Source organism: Somniosus microcephalus, chromosome 18, assembly GCF_052327205.1.
Source record: "Somniosus microcephalus isolate GS21.2 chromosome 18, FLI_Smic_1.0, whole genome shotgun sequence".
NCBI classification, from domain to species: Eukaryota; Metazoa; Chordata; class Chondrichthyes; order Squaliformes; family Somniosidae; genus Somniosus; species Somniosus microcephalus.
In genome coordinates this window covers 41388319-41402208 of record NC_141004.1, presented here as the reverse complement: position 1 = coordinate 41402208, position 13890 = coordinate 41388319, and the positions used below count along the sequence as shown (strand labels likewise).

Genomic DNA, 13890 nt, shown 5'->3' with positions numbered 1-13890 from the left:
TTTGCGTTAGGCCGACGTTGAGGCCCGGTTTGAAGAAATGTGGAGTGACTCCTCCCCAGTTTGTGGGAGTGAGTCGTTTGTTGGGCTATTTGTGGGGCCCGTTTATTGTTTTTGGGGATTCATGTGGGAAGGGCTTTTCATTTTTGTGCAATAAAAAATTATCTTTATTCATGCAGTCTCCATGGTTGTTCTTCTTAGTGTTTGTTGGCTTCGCCGGCTGAGGGCTTGCGGAGCGGCTGCATTCATCTTCCCTCATGGCCCCTGGCCATTCCCTGACAGGGGGCTTAGAAGTACCGTGTAATAAGGTGGCGTCGTGCGGCCCTTGGCCCTGGTCGCTCCCTCCTGGGAACGTACTCCTGCTCCTCCTCCTCCTCCTCCTCCTCATGCTCCTCCTGCTCCTCCTCCTGAGGTGCTGGTCCAACGTCAGGTGGCAGTGCCTGAGTCCTGCGGATAGCCAGGTTGTGTAGCATGCAGCAAACCACCACAAATTGGGAGACCCGGTCCGGCGAATACTGGAGAGCTCCTCCGGAGCGATCAAGGCAGCGGAACCGTTGCTTGAGGACCCCAATAGTTAGCTCGATGATGTTGCGGGTGGTTTGATGGCTCTCGTTGTAGGCCTCTTCAGCAGCGGTCCTGGGCGCGCGGAGCGGGGTCATGAGCCAGGTGCACAAAGGATAGCCTTTGTCCCCGATGAGCCATCCTCTTGGGGGAGGCTATGCCTGGAACATGTCATGCACAGTACTCTGCCGCAGGATAAAGGCATCGTGGCTGCTGCCTGGGAAGCTGGCATTGACTGCCATGATGCGCTGCTTGTGGTCACATACCAGCTGCACATTCAGAGAATGGTAGCCCTTCCTGTTGCGATACTGCTCGCCATGCTCCAGAGGGGCCCGCAAAGCCACATGCGTACAGTCAATGGCGCCCTGCACCAAGGGGAATTCCCCGAGTCTGGCAAATCCCAATGCGCGCTGATGCTGGCTCTCGAGGGCCATGGGGAAGGAGATGAATTGGCTTCTCCTTCTGAACAGTGCTTCGGTCACGTGGCGGATGCAGCGATGCGCGCCATACTGGGAGATGTTTGCTATGTCCCCAGCAGCGTATTGGAAGGAGCCGGTGGCATAGAAGTTCAATGCCACCGTCACCTTCACTTCCACCGACAGAGACATCCTGCACCTGAGCTTTGGCCGCAGATCTCGGCGAAGCAGGTGGCAGATCTCTGCAATCACCTCCTTTCGGAATCGGAGCCTTCTAACACATCGCGCGGCACTCATGTTTAGGTAGGAGCGCTGCTGGCGGTATAGCCTGACTGGGTAAAGCCTACGTGGCCGACGCCTGTAGCCCCCTCTGCCTCTAGCCAGGGCTGCCCCTCTCACAATGCGTCTGCGAGCCCTACGGACATGGCGCTGCAGCTCCGCGTTGGCACCCCATGCAGCCCCCATCAAATCCTGGCAAACAGTCTAATTTCCAAATGGCCACTTGCAGCGCTATGGCCTGAGTCCAAAAATACCTGGCTCTTGCTGCTTGAAACCAGTTAGCTATCCTCCTTGTTGTGTCTCCAGAAATGCGTTGCACAAGACTGTTTTCTGAAAAAAGGCTGGCCTTTATACTGGAGAGGACGTTCCCTTTAATTAGCGCCCCCCGGGGCCCGCGCTGGTTGTGTTGCGTTCCTTTTTCCAAACGCTCCGGCCGCCCACCGCACAATGGGGCGGTCCGACTGAAGTTTGCAATCGGGGCGGCCAAAGGGCGTTGCACGAGGATGTGACGTCATTTTCTGCGCGCGCATCCGGGCGGGCGCTAAACTTTGCGCCGGCGCTAACGGGCAACTTAATTTGGGGCGGGGCGCAAACTGCGCTGCACCCGGGCGCTACACGCATAGCGCCCGGAAATCACTTCTCTTAAGGCGCTAACTGCTGGCGCAAGCAACTGAAAATCTAGCCCATTCTCTTTCATAAATGTCTCGTCATTGAACCCACAAAGAAATCAACACAGGCGCCACCCAATATCTGCTCAGGCGCCCCTAAAAGGCGTTGCACAATGAAATGACGTCATGATCTGCTTGCGCTCACGGGCGCGTGCAAACACTTAGCGCAGGCGTTAAATGTATAGTCAATATGGGAGTTGTCGCTTTCTTCATTGCGCCCGCCCCAACATTGGGTAACGCCTCAATTCTCGGTCTCTTTAGGCGTTAACTGCTGGTGCAAACAACCGAATTTCTAGGCCTTAGTGTATAAGGCTGGCTCTATTAATTATACATTGGAAAGTGCATCGCTAACAGAGAAAGAAAGGTTAAAGAAGTTAGGATGTACAGCTATACCAGGCAGATACAGGCATATATGTGTGTCACTTAGATGTACAAGTCTCCTGTGTTCAAGGGAGGTGAGATTTAAACCAGCAAGACTAGATACAGCTAGCAACGTGAAAGGTGAATTTACCCAGGAGCAGAGGATCCAGGAGGAACAAATATCACCTGTACGGATAGAGGTTCATCATGCTGACATCTCAGAAGAATAATACCATCCTTTCAAAGGAAGGCGAGACAACCAGTTCATCCACATCAGTTCAGAAGGACAAGATCATATAAATTCTTGAAACATTGCTAACTGCAAGCATATAGATTTTAATCTATTCAATATGCTGGCTATCTAATGCTGATAACACGTCAGCTATCTAAGAAGTCTAATCTTAAGTCAATCTCACCAATTTATATCAATCTCAGATATTGATAAATGTAAATTTATTATCAGCAAACAATTAATGCTGAATTGCTGTGACATAACTGAACTACCTTTGTAACCCATTATATTTATTTTGTAAATTAATCCTATCTGCTAATTATTTGCATACTCAATGTACTGCTGACTATGATTGCAAAATTAATAAACTATTGTTAGTTCTTGACTTTGTTGTCTGACTTCTTTGATAATTGGCAAGAAAGAGTCACTCAGTAGCTTGTGTGGGTCTTGATGGGAGGTTTGTAGTGTAAATGCTAATATAATCCAAACTGGTTGATGTAAGACAGTTTGACAAACAAATGTAGGCACCATTAATCATAGGCATAGACTGGGTGATAAACCCTAAGTAATTCCTTAATGAGGTGTTAAAATGAAGGTTTGAAAGATTTGTCTGGGATATAAGGTATGCCTGATAGCAGATGGGGGGGGGAGGAAATGCACATTTATGCATTACAGGCGTGGACCCTCCATCAAAACACAGTTAGGGAAGGGGAATCTGTGCCTTGGATGTTGGCCTGTCCTTTCTCTTTTTTGCTATGGATGACCTCATTGTGTATTTCCATGTTTACTATTTTCATATCAGACCTTCTGCAATTTTTGGCCGTTTTCCTCATGTCAGCCTCTTCTCGTGTCTTTTATTACTTTAACTGTTTTCACTTTTTTTTGTTCTTTGAATGTCGTTTTGTTTGTGGGAGTTTGTGGGAGCTTGCTGTGCACAAATTGGCTGCCGCGTTTCCCACATTACAACAGTACTTCATTGACTGTAAAGCACTATGAGAAATCCGGTGGACGTGAAAGGCGCTATATAAATGCAAGTCTTTCTTTCTTTCTTTTGATTGCCTCACCATGATTATGTTTTATATATCATGCACCAGTTGCTGCTTTTCTAGTAATTCAATAGATATTCAACCTATTAACTTCCTCTTTGTGACTGTTGTTTTGCCCATTTTTGCATTCAATGCTATTTAGGGCTTTCTAATTTTTCAGGTTTTAGTTCTGCTGAAGAGCCTACACCTGAAATATTAATGTTTCTCTTTAGAGATGTTGAAAGATCTCCTGTGCATTTCCAATAATTTATGTTTATATTTCACTTAATCAATAATGTCCATTACATATTTCAGTTATGTGGAGAGACTGCAGAAGCTGGGGTTGTTCTCCTTAGAATAGAGGTTAAGAGGAGATTTGATAGAGGCATTCAAAATCATGAACAGTTTAAATAAGGAGAAACTGTTTCCAGTGGAAGAAGGGTCAGTAACCAGGGGACACAATTTAAGGTGATTGGCAAAAGAACCAGAAACAACATGAGGATTTTTTTTTTTTACACTGCAAGTTGTTACGATCTGGAATGCACTACTGGAAAAGAGCGGTGGAAGCAGATTCAATAGTAACTTTCAAAAGGGAATTGGATAAATACTTGAAGGGAGAAAATGACAGAGCTATGGGAAAGAGCAGGGGAGTGGGGCTCATTGGATAGCTCTTTGAAAGAGCCAGCGCAGAAACACTGGGCCAAATGGCCTCCTCCTGTGCTGTATCATTCTATGATTATGATTCTATGATTCTATAGAGATGTTGTGAGAAAAAAAAGTATTAAATCACATACAAAAGCAAAATACTGCGGATGGTGGAAATCTGAAAAAACAACAGAAAATGCTGGAAACACTCAGCAGGTCAGGCAGCATCCATGGAGAGAGAAATAGAGTTAACGTTTCAGGTCTGTGACGAAGGGTGCCTGACCTGCTGAGTGTTTCCAGCATTTTCAATTGTTGTTAATAAACCACATAAGTAGCTTTATTACAAGTATCTGTCACAAATCCGACAAGTCGTTTTAAGAAACAGCACTTGTTAATATACATAAACCAACCTTCCTTGTATATATATGCACATAAAGCGGAAGGTTTCAAATTGTTTGAAGTGACTGACAAACTCTTTATCCATTGGGATGCCAAGAAGGCCAAGTTATGCTTTGAATAAAACTGGAATCCCCAGTGTTAGCATATTAATATGTTTGAACAATGGGAAACAAGAAATCACACAGCTTTCATTGAAATACTGACAACTTAACTAAGAAGAAAAGTTACAACTGTGCACATTTAGAAGCTCTGATACATGTGCTAACAATAAGTTAGACAACCTGTTCAGATAAGTGGAGCAAAAACCTGTAACGATCACTGTCTTTTACCCATTATGCCTTTGCCCTCTGATCTCTATTCAAGCCACTTCTCCTACTATCTCTCCCTGCTTTTAAAATATTCCTAAAAATCTATCAATTGCACCACCCCTTCAGTCTTCCCAATTAAAACCCTTCACATCTATCTTTGTGTCTACCTGTCTATGTTTGTAAAGCACTCTTAGATGTTCTTTTACATGAGCATTGTTGTATAAATGTATGTTGTTTATTGTCTGTGACCAAGAAATTACTCTTGGACTTTTAGCAGTAACAGTGACAGGTGAAACCAGGACTACAACAATAGCCTGAACGGTATTACTGAAAGAAAAGCAAACCTACTTTGGGAATAGGAGACTTTTTCATCTTGCTGTACATATTCAACAACTTGCTCCATGGAGAGAATGACATTCTTAGGTTGTTCTCCTTTGGCTGATCTACAAGTCCAACAACAAAGTTAAATTGCATTTTTAAATATTTCCAATAAACTAATCTCCCATTGTTGTCTAAACACTTCCCTCCAGGACTTCATGAATCATTTTAGAGTCTGTGTGAGAATCAGTTGAATGCGACAAATCAGGCAAGTTCAATTATCAGTCAACTTCCCTCGGGTATACACACACATGTCATATTACAGGAAACTTTTTTTTATCCGGCACGGACGGGACCGACGTGGTGCCGGTTCATCAAAAATTCCGGATAACCGAAAGCTATAGTAAAAGATACGGAGCTGAGAGCTCTGTATAAAGCAACAAACCCTGTTGCTTAGCAACAGCTTCAGAACAATGGGCACAAGCTGCAAGCGTCTCTGTAGCTTAGCAACAGCTGCAGCCACACCCTTGCCTTCCTCCATTTGTTGCTGTGCAAGTAATAAAAGTTACCTGAACCGACTCCTGAATTTTGCCGGTTAACCGACATTTCTGGTTATTTAGGTGCCGGTAAATCAAAAGTTTCCTGTATTATGCATCTTTGTCGCTAAGAATATGAGCCTGAAACGTAAACTGTTCTTTCCACAGATGCTGATTGATCTGTTGTATTTCTAGTTTTTTTCTGTTTTTGATTCAGATTCTGAGAATCTGCAGTATTTTCTTTTTATAGAGAGATTCAAGGTGTGTTTCTCATGCCAAATAACATCTCTGCTTGCACAAATATCAGATAAACATCCATCAAATACATTGACCTACTATAAATCATTGTTCTTTGAAGCTATAATAATTTAAAATCACCAAATGGGAAAGTTTTCAAGAGCCTGTATTGTTTCTTAACCACTAAACTTATTTTCTTAATACACTTTGGGTGCAGGGATCAAGATGCGCAATCAGCCCACACCTGTTCAGAGGAATGCGGGCTGCATGCAAACTTTGTGCTGCCTGCTCATTTCCATGTTTGCGACGTTCAGCCCAGTGCTGAATGCGCTGCTGAGTGGTTGAATGCTCAGCAGGGGACCCAAGTTCGAGCGAGGCTAGTGCCAATTAAAGCTAGCCTGCATTACTTAAAGGCAGTCTGCACCTCTTAAAGGGAAGGTGCATTCTGCCTGCACCAACTCATTGAACTGGCTGGGGAAACCAGTGAGAGGAGGAGGAAAGAAAAATTATGCCACAAAAGGGGCGAGAGCGTGTGCCTAGGTTCTCCGATGCAGCACTGGAGGCCTTAGTGAGGGAGGTCAACTCGAGGAGAGAGGTGCTGTTTCCACAGGGGGCCAGGAGGCTCTCCTGGCAACAGTGTAATGTCCAATGGGAGCAGATAGCCACTGTGGTGAATGCCAGCGGTTTAGCCCCGAGGACGTGGACACAGTGCAGGAAGAAGTTTAATGACCTCACACGAGTGGTCAAAGGTCAGTAAATTCATCTTCAAATGCCATATCCTACCATCTGCACCACTAGCCTCACACACTGCTCAATACACCACACCCCTATCATTCAGCTACCAACAATCTCTACAAAACACGACTCATACCTCACATTCATAGCTTCACCTCACTCTCACACACTTACCACTGCTGCAAGCCTCACCCCCACATCTCACAGCTTGCACATGCTGTCAGCTATTCAACTATGACAGGCATATCATCCAAACACATTGCACCACACTCATGGACACACATCCCTTTCCCTTGCATGAAAAGGTGGCTTACAACTAGCACCAGCAGGACCTAACCAGCGGGGACGGTGTACCAGCATAATCTGACCCCCATGGAGGAGACGCAGCTGGCCAATCTTGGCTGGGGCATCGCTGAGCCCATGGCCAGCGGCGGAGCTGAATGAATACAAGATGCTAGTATCCTCATACATAATCCTCTTGCTCACATCTCACTTCCCCCTTATCCCACAATCTCTTCCGATTTACAAACTGCACATGGTGTAAGCATGCACCTCTTGCTTTCCGCCCTCCTCCCCTCACAACAACCCTACACTTGTGCCTTTCTCATTTCAAGAAATCCAACCTGCCCAGCCAGTGGTGCAAGAAGAAGAGGGAGAGGAGAGTGATGATGAAGAAGAAACACTTTCATTCGATCTGACACTCACAGCCACCAGCTCAGATACTGGCACTGCGAAGACTTTAGAGGGTAGCTTAGAGGCGAGATCTGCAGGTGGTGAGTCACCAGGCACCGGACACAAGTGGGCTGCAGCCAGGGCAGGGAGAAAGGGGAGCGCAGGTGCCAACTCCCCGGAGGGCAACATCACACAAGAGCTCTGCTGCAGAGGACTCAGGTGAGGACTTCAATGGGGCGGCTTACAGAAGAGCGCTGATGGGTATGCACACGAAATGCTTGGTGTATTGGCAGGCCTGCCAGAAAGCTTGAGTGCAATGTCAAAGAGCATGGAGGAGTCTGGCACCAACTTTGCACAGAGCTTCACGCAGAGCTTGGATCCCATGATGGCCAACTCCATTAGCACACTTGTGGATCCAACCATGATGCAGAGACTGATGGCGGATGTCTCAGCTTCCACTGTAGCACAAGCAGAAGCCGCCCAATGTCTGAGTGCTGCAGTGGAAACTCAGACTGAAGTCAAGCAAGCTCAGACTGCTCTCATGCAGGCTCAGCTTGCTGCCATGTAAGCTCAGATTGCTGCCATCGTGGCTGTGTTTACCAGTGTAGAAATTAATTTACCAGGGTGTCACAGCAGTACAGCAATCTCTCCTCCAACAGATTATTAGGAATGTTGAGGCATCGCACTGGGGGAGTGGCAGTGGCTCTGTGGAGAACAAACCTGCTGTCCTCTCTCAGGATGACAACATTCGTCCTCCAACCTCTGCCACACCGCCAGTGCCCAGACTACTGCCGCCCATGCCGAGGTGGTGCAGTCCACAGCTGGGTCTTCTAGGCCCAGAGCTGCTCAAGGTTGTCCTCCAAGGCCATCTGCTGTCTCTGCAACTGAAAGTCAGCAGCCTTCCACCAGCCATGCTGCAGCTACTGGGGTAGCACTGCGTAGGAGCACTAGGACAGGCAATTGCGGTTTTATGAACTAATAACATGCAGAAATACAATTTCAGTCTTCCCACACTGCAAAGAAATTCAATGTAGACTCTTCCATACCCTTTAAAAGAGATTCACTCTCATCCTTGGCACTGCTGTAATCTAACAAGGACTCGTTTGAATTCACAGATGTATTCTGTTCTTCTACAGGCATAACTTCTGGGCTGGTGTTAACGTTCGACCTGTCCATAGTAACAGTAAAAAAATGAGATTGTTGTAATACTGGATTATACAGAGGATCTCAAACAGCAAAAATGAGCCAGACAGGTCATTTAGTGCTTCTCCGAAGGATTTTACCTTCTTAGAACTATAAAGGGCCAGCCATAGTGATGGTCATGACTTTTTGTTTCTGAAGACAAGAAATCTTCCCTAATCTAATTAAAACAAGACATTCAAAACAAGCAAGCAATTGAATGAATATATTTCTAATGGCTAAGTATTGATCATTAGTTTTATGTATCTATAAAGGATATACAATGGAGAATAGTGGGATACTGTTCATAAGTAAGAAAATCCTCATCATCCACGAGTGACATGTCTTTAGCACAGTAATTGGGTAATGACCCAGCTACAGACTTGGTGCAGCGTTAGATGGCAGACTTCAAGTGCCTATCATTGCCTTAAATTTGTCAATTTTTTCACTGTCCTCACCAGAATGAAACTGAAAAATGAATTAGTCTTATTTTCTACAATCTTGAATATATTGTCAGAAACTAGAAAAAAGAGACAGATTTTTTTAAACATATATATATATATATAAAAATAAGTGAGGGGCTTCAAGATTCCAAAAGTATTGCTGTTGTGAGTGACACTGTAAACATAATGTTGCATGTCTAATGAAATGCAATGGAATAACACCTAACATAACATGACGACCCCAATGTACGTTCTTAACTCACCAACAGTCAGCAGTAAATAATGTGCAATCTGAAAATAATTATTTTTCCTATCCTGACTACTATCTTTAAAATAACTGCTCAGAAAATTAAATCCTCTGTTGACTCCATGGGGATATGTGGTGGGTATATGATGAATCACAGAAAGGAGTCAGGACGTAAAAACACTTAAATGGCCTCTAATATGAACTGTATAAATGTAAAACTAGGTCATTTCTTTGCATTGCCAATAGGCCAATCATAACATTAGCAACTATGACCTCAGAACCTCATTTTGTACCAACGGTTCATACCCATATTTAAATGGCCCTGATGCGATCACCATAAATCGGAAGGTATATACTCCACTTGCGAAATGGTAAGCAGTAACAAAGAACCATCCATACCATTAGCATGGACTGCCATCTAACGCCATTGCTCGCCTTACTGACAGGACAATCACCTATCCCTCATAATGAGAATTTAACTCCTCACTTCATATTTGAATCCAATTTTCTCCCTCGCCCATTTAGACACAATTTCAACCCTCCTACTCTTAGCCTCCCCCTTCTCCTCCTCCTTCCATTATCCCATCCTTTCTTCCGTTTCCCTTTCTCTCTCTCCTCCTCTCTCCCATCTCCATCCTCCCTCCACCACCTCCCTTCTCCTTCCTCCCCTTCCCCTTCCTTCTGTTCCATCCCTCTACCCCAACATGGTCGAGTTATCCCACCTCCCTGCTACAACTCTCCTTATCATAAATACAGCCCTTGGACTTGTCTCTCTGTGCAACCACAGGAACTCGACTAGTATATATACATATTTACTTTAGTACAGCTATGTGTCTGAGGCATAGGTTTCAGTGATAATGCAGCAAATATCTATCTATGACATTAATTTCTGTCAGCTTGGTTCAGTTGGTAGCAAGCACTCTCACCTCTGAGTCAAAAGATTGTGGCCTAGAAATTCAGTTGCGTTCGCCAGCCGTTAACGCCATAAGTGGGGTAGATTTCCAGCGCTAGGCACTTAGCGCCCGGGCGCAGGTCGATCTGCGCCTACGCCCAACTTCAGTTGACATTTAGCGCCGGCGCAAAGTGTTTGCACCCGCTCAGCTGCGCGCGCAGCTTCTGACGTCATTTCGTCGTGCAACGCTGTTTGTGCGCCCCAAACCGGAAATTCAGTGGCGCCCGCCCAATGTGGGCATGGCGCTGTTAAGAACTGCGAAGTGGAACGCAGCAGAGGCCCTGCGGGCCTCGGGGAGTGCTAATTAAAGGGCACTTACACTGAACTATAAAGGCCAGCCATTTTGCTGCAATGACTTCAGTGCTTTGGATTTCTGTACAGAGACCAAGGAACAGACCTTACCGATTTGGGACAACATAGGAGAGGTATTTTTGGCTTCTGGCCAGAGCTTGGAAATTTGACTCTTGTGATTTCACTGTTTGCAAGTTTATTATGGGGGCTGCATGGGGTTCCAACCCTCAGTTCCAGCATTATGTGCGAAGGGCTCGCAGACGCTGTGTGAGAGGGCCAGCCATGCCTAGACGCAGAGGGGCCATCAGGCGTCGGCAATGTAGGCCTTACCCACTCAGGGAATACCGCCAGCAGGTGTCCTATCTCACCATGACTGCCGCGCATTGTGTTAGGAGGCTGCGCTTCAGAAGGGAGGTGGTTGCAGAGATCTGCCAGCTGCTTCACAGAGATCTGCGTCCACAGCTGATGTGCAGGACCTCTCTGTCGGTGGAAGTGAAGGTCACGGTGGCTCTGAACTTTTATGCAAGCGGCTCCTTCCAAGCCGCTGCTGGGGACATAGCGAACATCTCCCAGTTCGCCGTGCATCGCTGCATCCGGCAGGTCACCGATGCCCTTTTCGCAAGGAGACACCAATTCATCTCCTTCCCCATGACCCTAGAGAGGCAGGAGCAGTGTGCAGTCGGATTTGCCAGGATCGCCGACTTCCCCATGGTGCAGGGCGCCATTGACTGCACGCATGTGGCTATGCGGGCACCTATCGACAATGCCGAGGATTACCGCAACCGGAAGGGCTACCATTCCCTCAATGTACAGCTGGTGTGTGACCACAGGCAGCGCATCCTAGCTGTCAATGCCCGCTTTCCAGGAAGCAGCCACGATGCATTTATCCTGCGCCAGACTACTGTGGCTGACATGTTCGAGGCACAGCCTCCACCAAGGGGATGGCTTATTGGGGACAAGGGCTACCCTTTGTGTACATGGCTCATGACCCCGCTCCGCGTGCCCAGGACCCCTGCAGAGGAGGCATACAACGAAAGCCATCAAGCCACAAGGAACATCATAGAGCAAACGATTGGCATCCTCAAGCAACGGTTCCGCTGCCTGGATCGTTCCGGCGGATCTCTACAGTATTCGCCGGATAGAGTCTCCCAGTTCATCGTCGTTTGCTGCATGCTGCACAACCTGGCTATCCGCAGGACTCAGGCACTGCCACCTCACGTTGGACCACCACCTCAGGAGGACGAGCAGGAGGACCATGAGGAGGAGGAGGAGGAGGAGGAGTACCAGCCCAGGAGGGAGCCACAAGGTCCAAGGGCCGTCCGCCGGCGGCTTATTGAACGGCACTTCTAGGCCCCCTGTCAGGGAATGGCTTGTGGCAATGAACGCACCTGAATGCAGCCGCTCCGCAAGCCCTCAGCCGGTTAACGCAACAACCACTTGAAACATGACACCTGGACAAGCTGAATAAATAAAAAGCTTTATTTAACAAACTCAGGGCCCTTCCCACATGAAACAGAGAAACAGACAAGACCCCCAAAAAACAGTCAAAAACATCTCTCACTCCCACAACCTGGGGAGGAATAACAAAACTTGTCAATAACATTTGCCTTCATCTTCGGCCTTCCCAAAATAAGCCCCCCCCCTCCAGAACACAACCACCCCCATATAAAAAAACATTTGGCTTCATCTTCGGCCTTCCCAAAATAAGCCCCCCCCCCCCAGAACACAAACACCCCCATATAAAAAAAAGTCGGCAACACACTCTACTTGGTGTGCCGAGAGGGCGAGTCCTTGTGCAGGCTTCTCCGGCCCCTGCCCGACCTGTTGCTCCGCCTCAACCTGGGCCCTGTGGGTGTGGCAAGGCTGGGGGAAGGCTCCTGAGGGGCACACTGCGTGACGGCAGATGCCCTTGGGGGTCGGCCTAGACGAGGTCCGGCCCTGGAGGGGCCGGCTGCTGACTGCTGCAGCTGTGGCTGGGCAGCATCAGTCTCTGCATCAGCTCGTCGCACCTTGGCTGGGGGAGTGGCAGTGGCGGCTGCAGCAATGGGGGCAAGCTGGCTGATGCCAGGCGCTCGCTGGTCGCCAGAGACACTGGCACTCGGCCGGGCTGGCACTGCAGCAAGCGCAGCAATCTGGTGGAGGCCAGACCGCTGTGCTGCAGCAGGGCGGCGGGTGCCCTGGCGATGCTTCCGTGACACCGCGAGTGTGGCAGAAGTGAGTGCCCGAACTGCCCTGGTCTGTGCCCGCATCAGATCAGCCAGTGTCTGGACGGCACCACTCATGAACTCGCGACTCGCGTCCTGTGCTGCCGCGAGTTGTTCGACACCCCTGGCCTGTGCTGCCGCGAGTTGGTCGACACCCCTGGCCTGTGAGTCCTCGAAAGCGGCCACACTATGAGCCAGGGACTCAATGGCCTGAGGCATCTGTCCCACAACCCCCATGAACTCGTTGTGGCGCCGCTCCGAGGCCGCGGACATTTCATCAAGGAGGCGCACCTCCTGGGCGAGGACCGTCTCCGGACTGGAGGGCGGACTCTCCCTCTGGGGAGAAGGCCGCCGAGCTGCCTGACCCTTCCCGCGTGCCTGGACGCCACTGGGCCCAGCAACTGCCCTCCCCTGCAACACTTCCCCCCTCTGGGGAGAAGGCCGCCGTGCTGCCCGACCCTTCCCGCGTGCCTGGACGCCACTGGGCCCAGGAGCTACACCCCCCTGCAACACTTCCCTGCTCTGGGGAGAAGGCAGCCGTGCTGCCCGACCCTTCCCGCGTGCATGGACGCCACTGGGCCCAGGAGCTACACCCCCCTGCAACACTTCCCCCGGCTCTCCTCCAGGCAAGATGTCTCCCCTCCATTGCCATCCCCTGGTGCGGATGAGGGTTCCCCCGATGTGCCGCCTTCCTCTTGGTCCTCGTCGTCCTCCTCTTCCGAGGGACTGGCACTCTCAGCTTCATGGACCTCCTCCTCACCAGCTGAAAGCAGGAAGGCACAAGAGTAGCTTTAGAGTGAGGACAGGGCGTCAGCGAGGGAGGCATGAGTGGTGGCATTATGCGCATTGGTCGGACAGTGGCAAAGGATGTAGATCTGAAGCGCAAGGGGAACGAGAGAGGTCCAAACGGTCATGTCCTTACCATTGGGGCCCAGCACAGGGTCCGCATCACCAATAGCAACGGGGCCAACCACCCGGCCACGCATGAGTCGAGCCACGCGCTCCTCCAGCTCACTGAGCTCCTGGAACTGGGCACGGCCTCCCCCGGTGACATTCCGGCTCTTCATATTCTGGGCCAGCTTGGCCTGCAAGAGAAAGGACGGCCTCTAAGTACAGTGTGGTGCCCTGTTGTTGTGTGCACTGCCTCCCATGGTAGAATAGCTTGGCCAGTGTGGTGCCCTGTTGT

At 48.8% G+C, this 13890-nt stretch overlaps 1 protein-coding gene across 1 annotated transcript in view; it reads right to left on the bottom strand.

Moving 5' to 3' along the window:
* The window catches only part of LOC147105239 (uncharacterized), a 66277-nt gene that overhangs the window by 45547 nt on the left and 6840 nt on the right, over nt 1-13890 (bottom strand). Inside the window, exons 2-3 of the mRNA XM_086011394.1 lie at nt 8435-8556; nt 5239-5333 (exon numbers count right to left, since the gene is read on the bottom strand). Of these exons, the coding sequence (XP_085867520.1) occupies nt 5239-5333; nt 8435-8556 (217 nt within the window). The remainder of the gene's footprint in view (nt 1-5238; nt 5334-8434; nt 8557-13890) is intronic.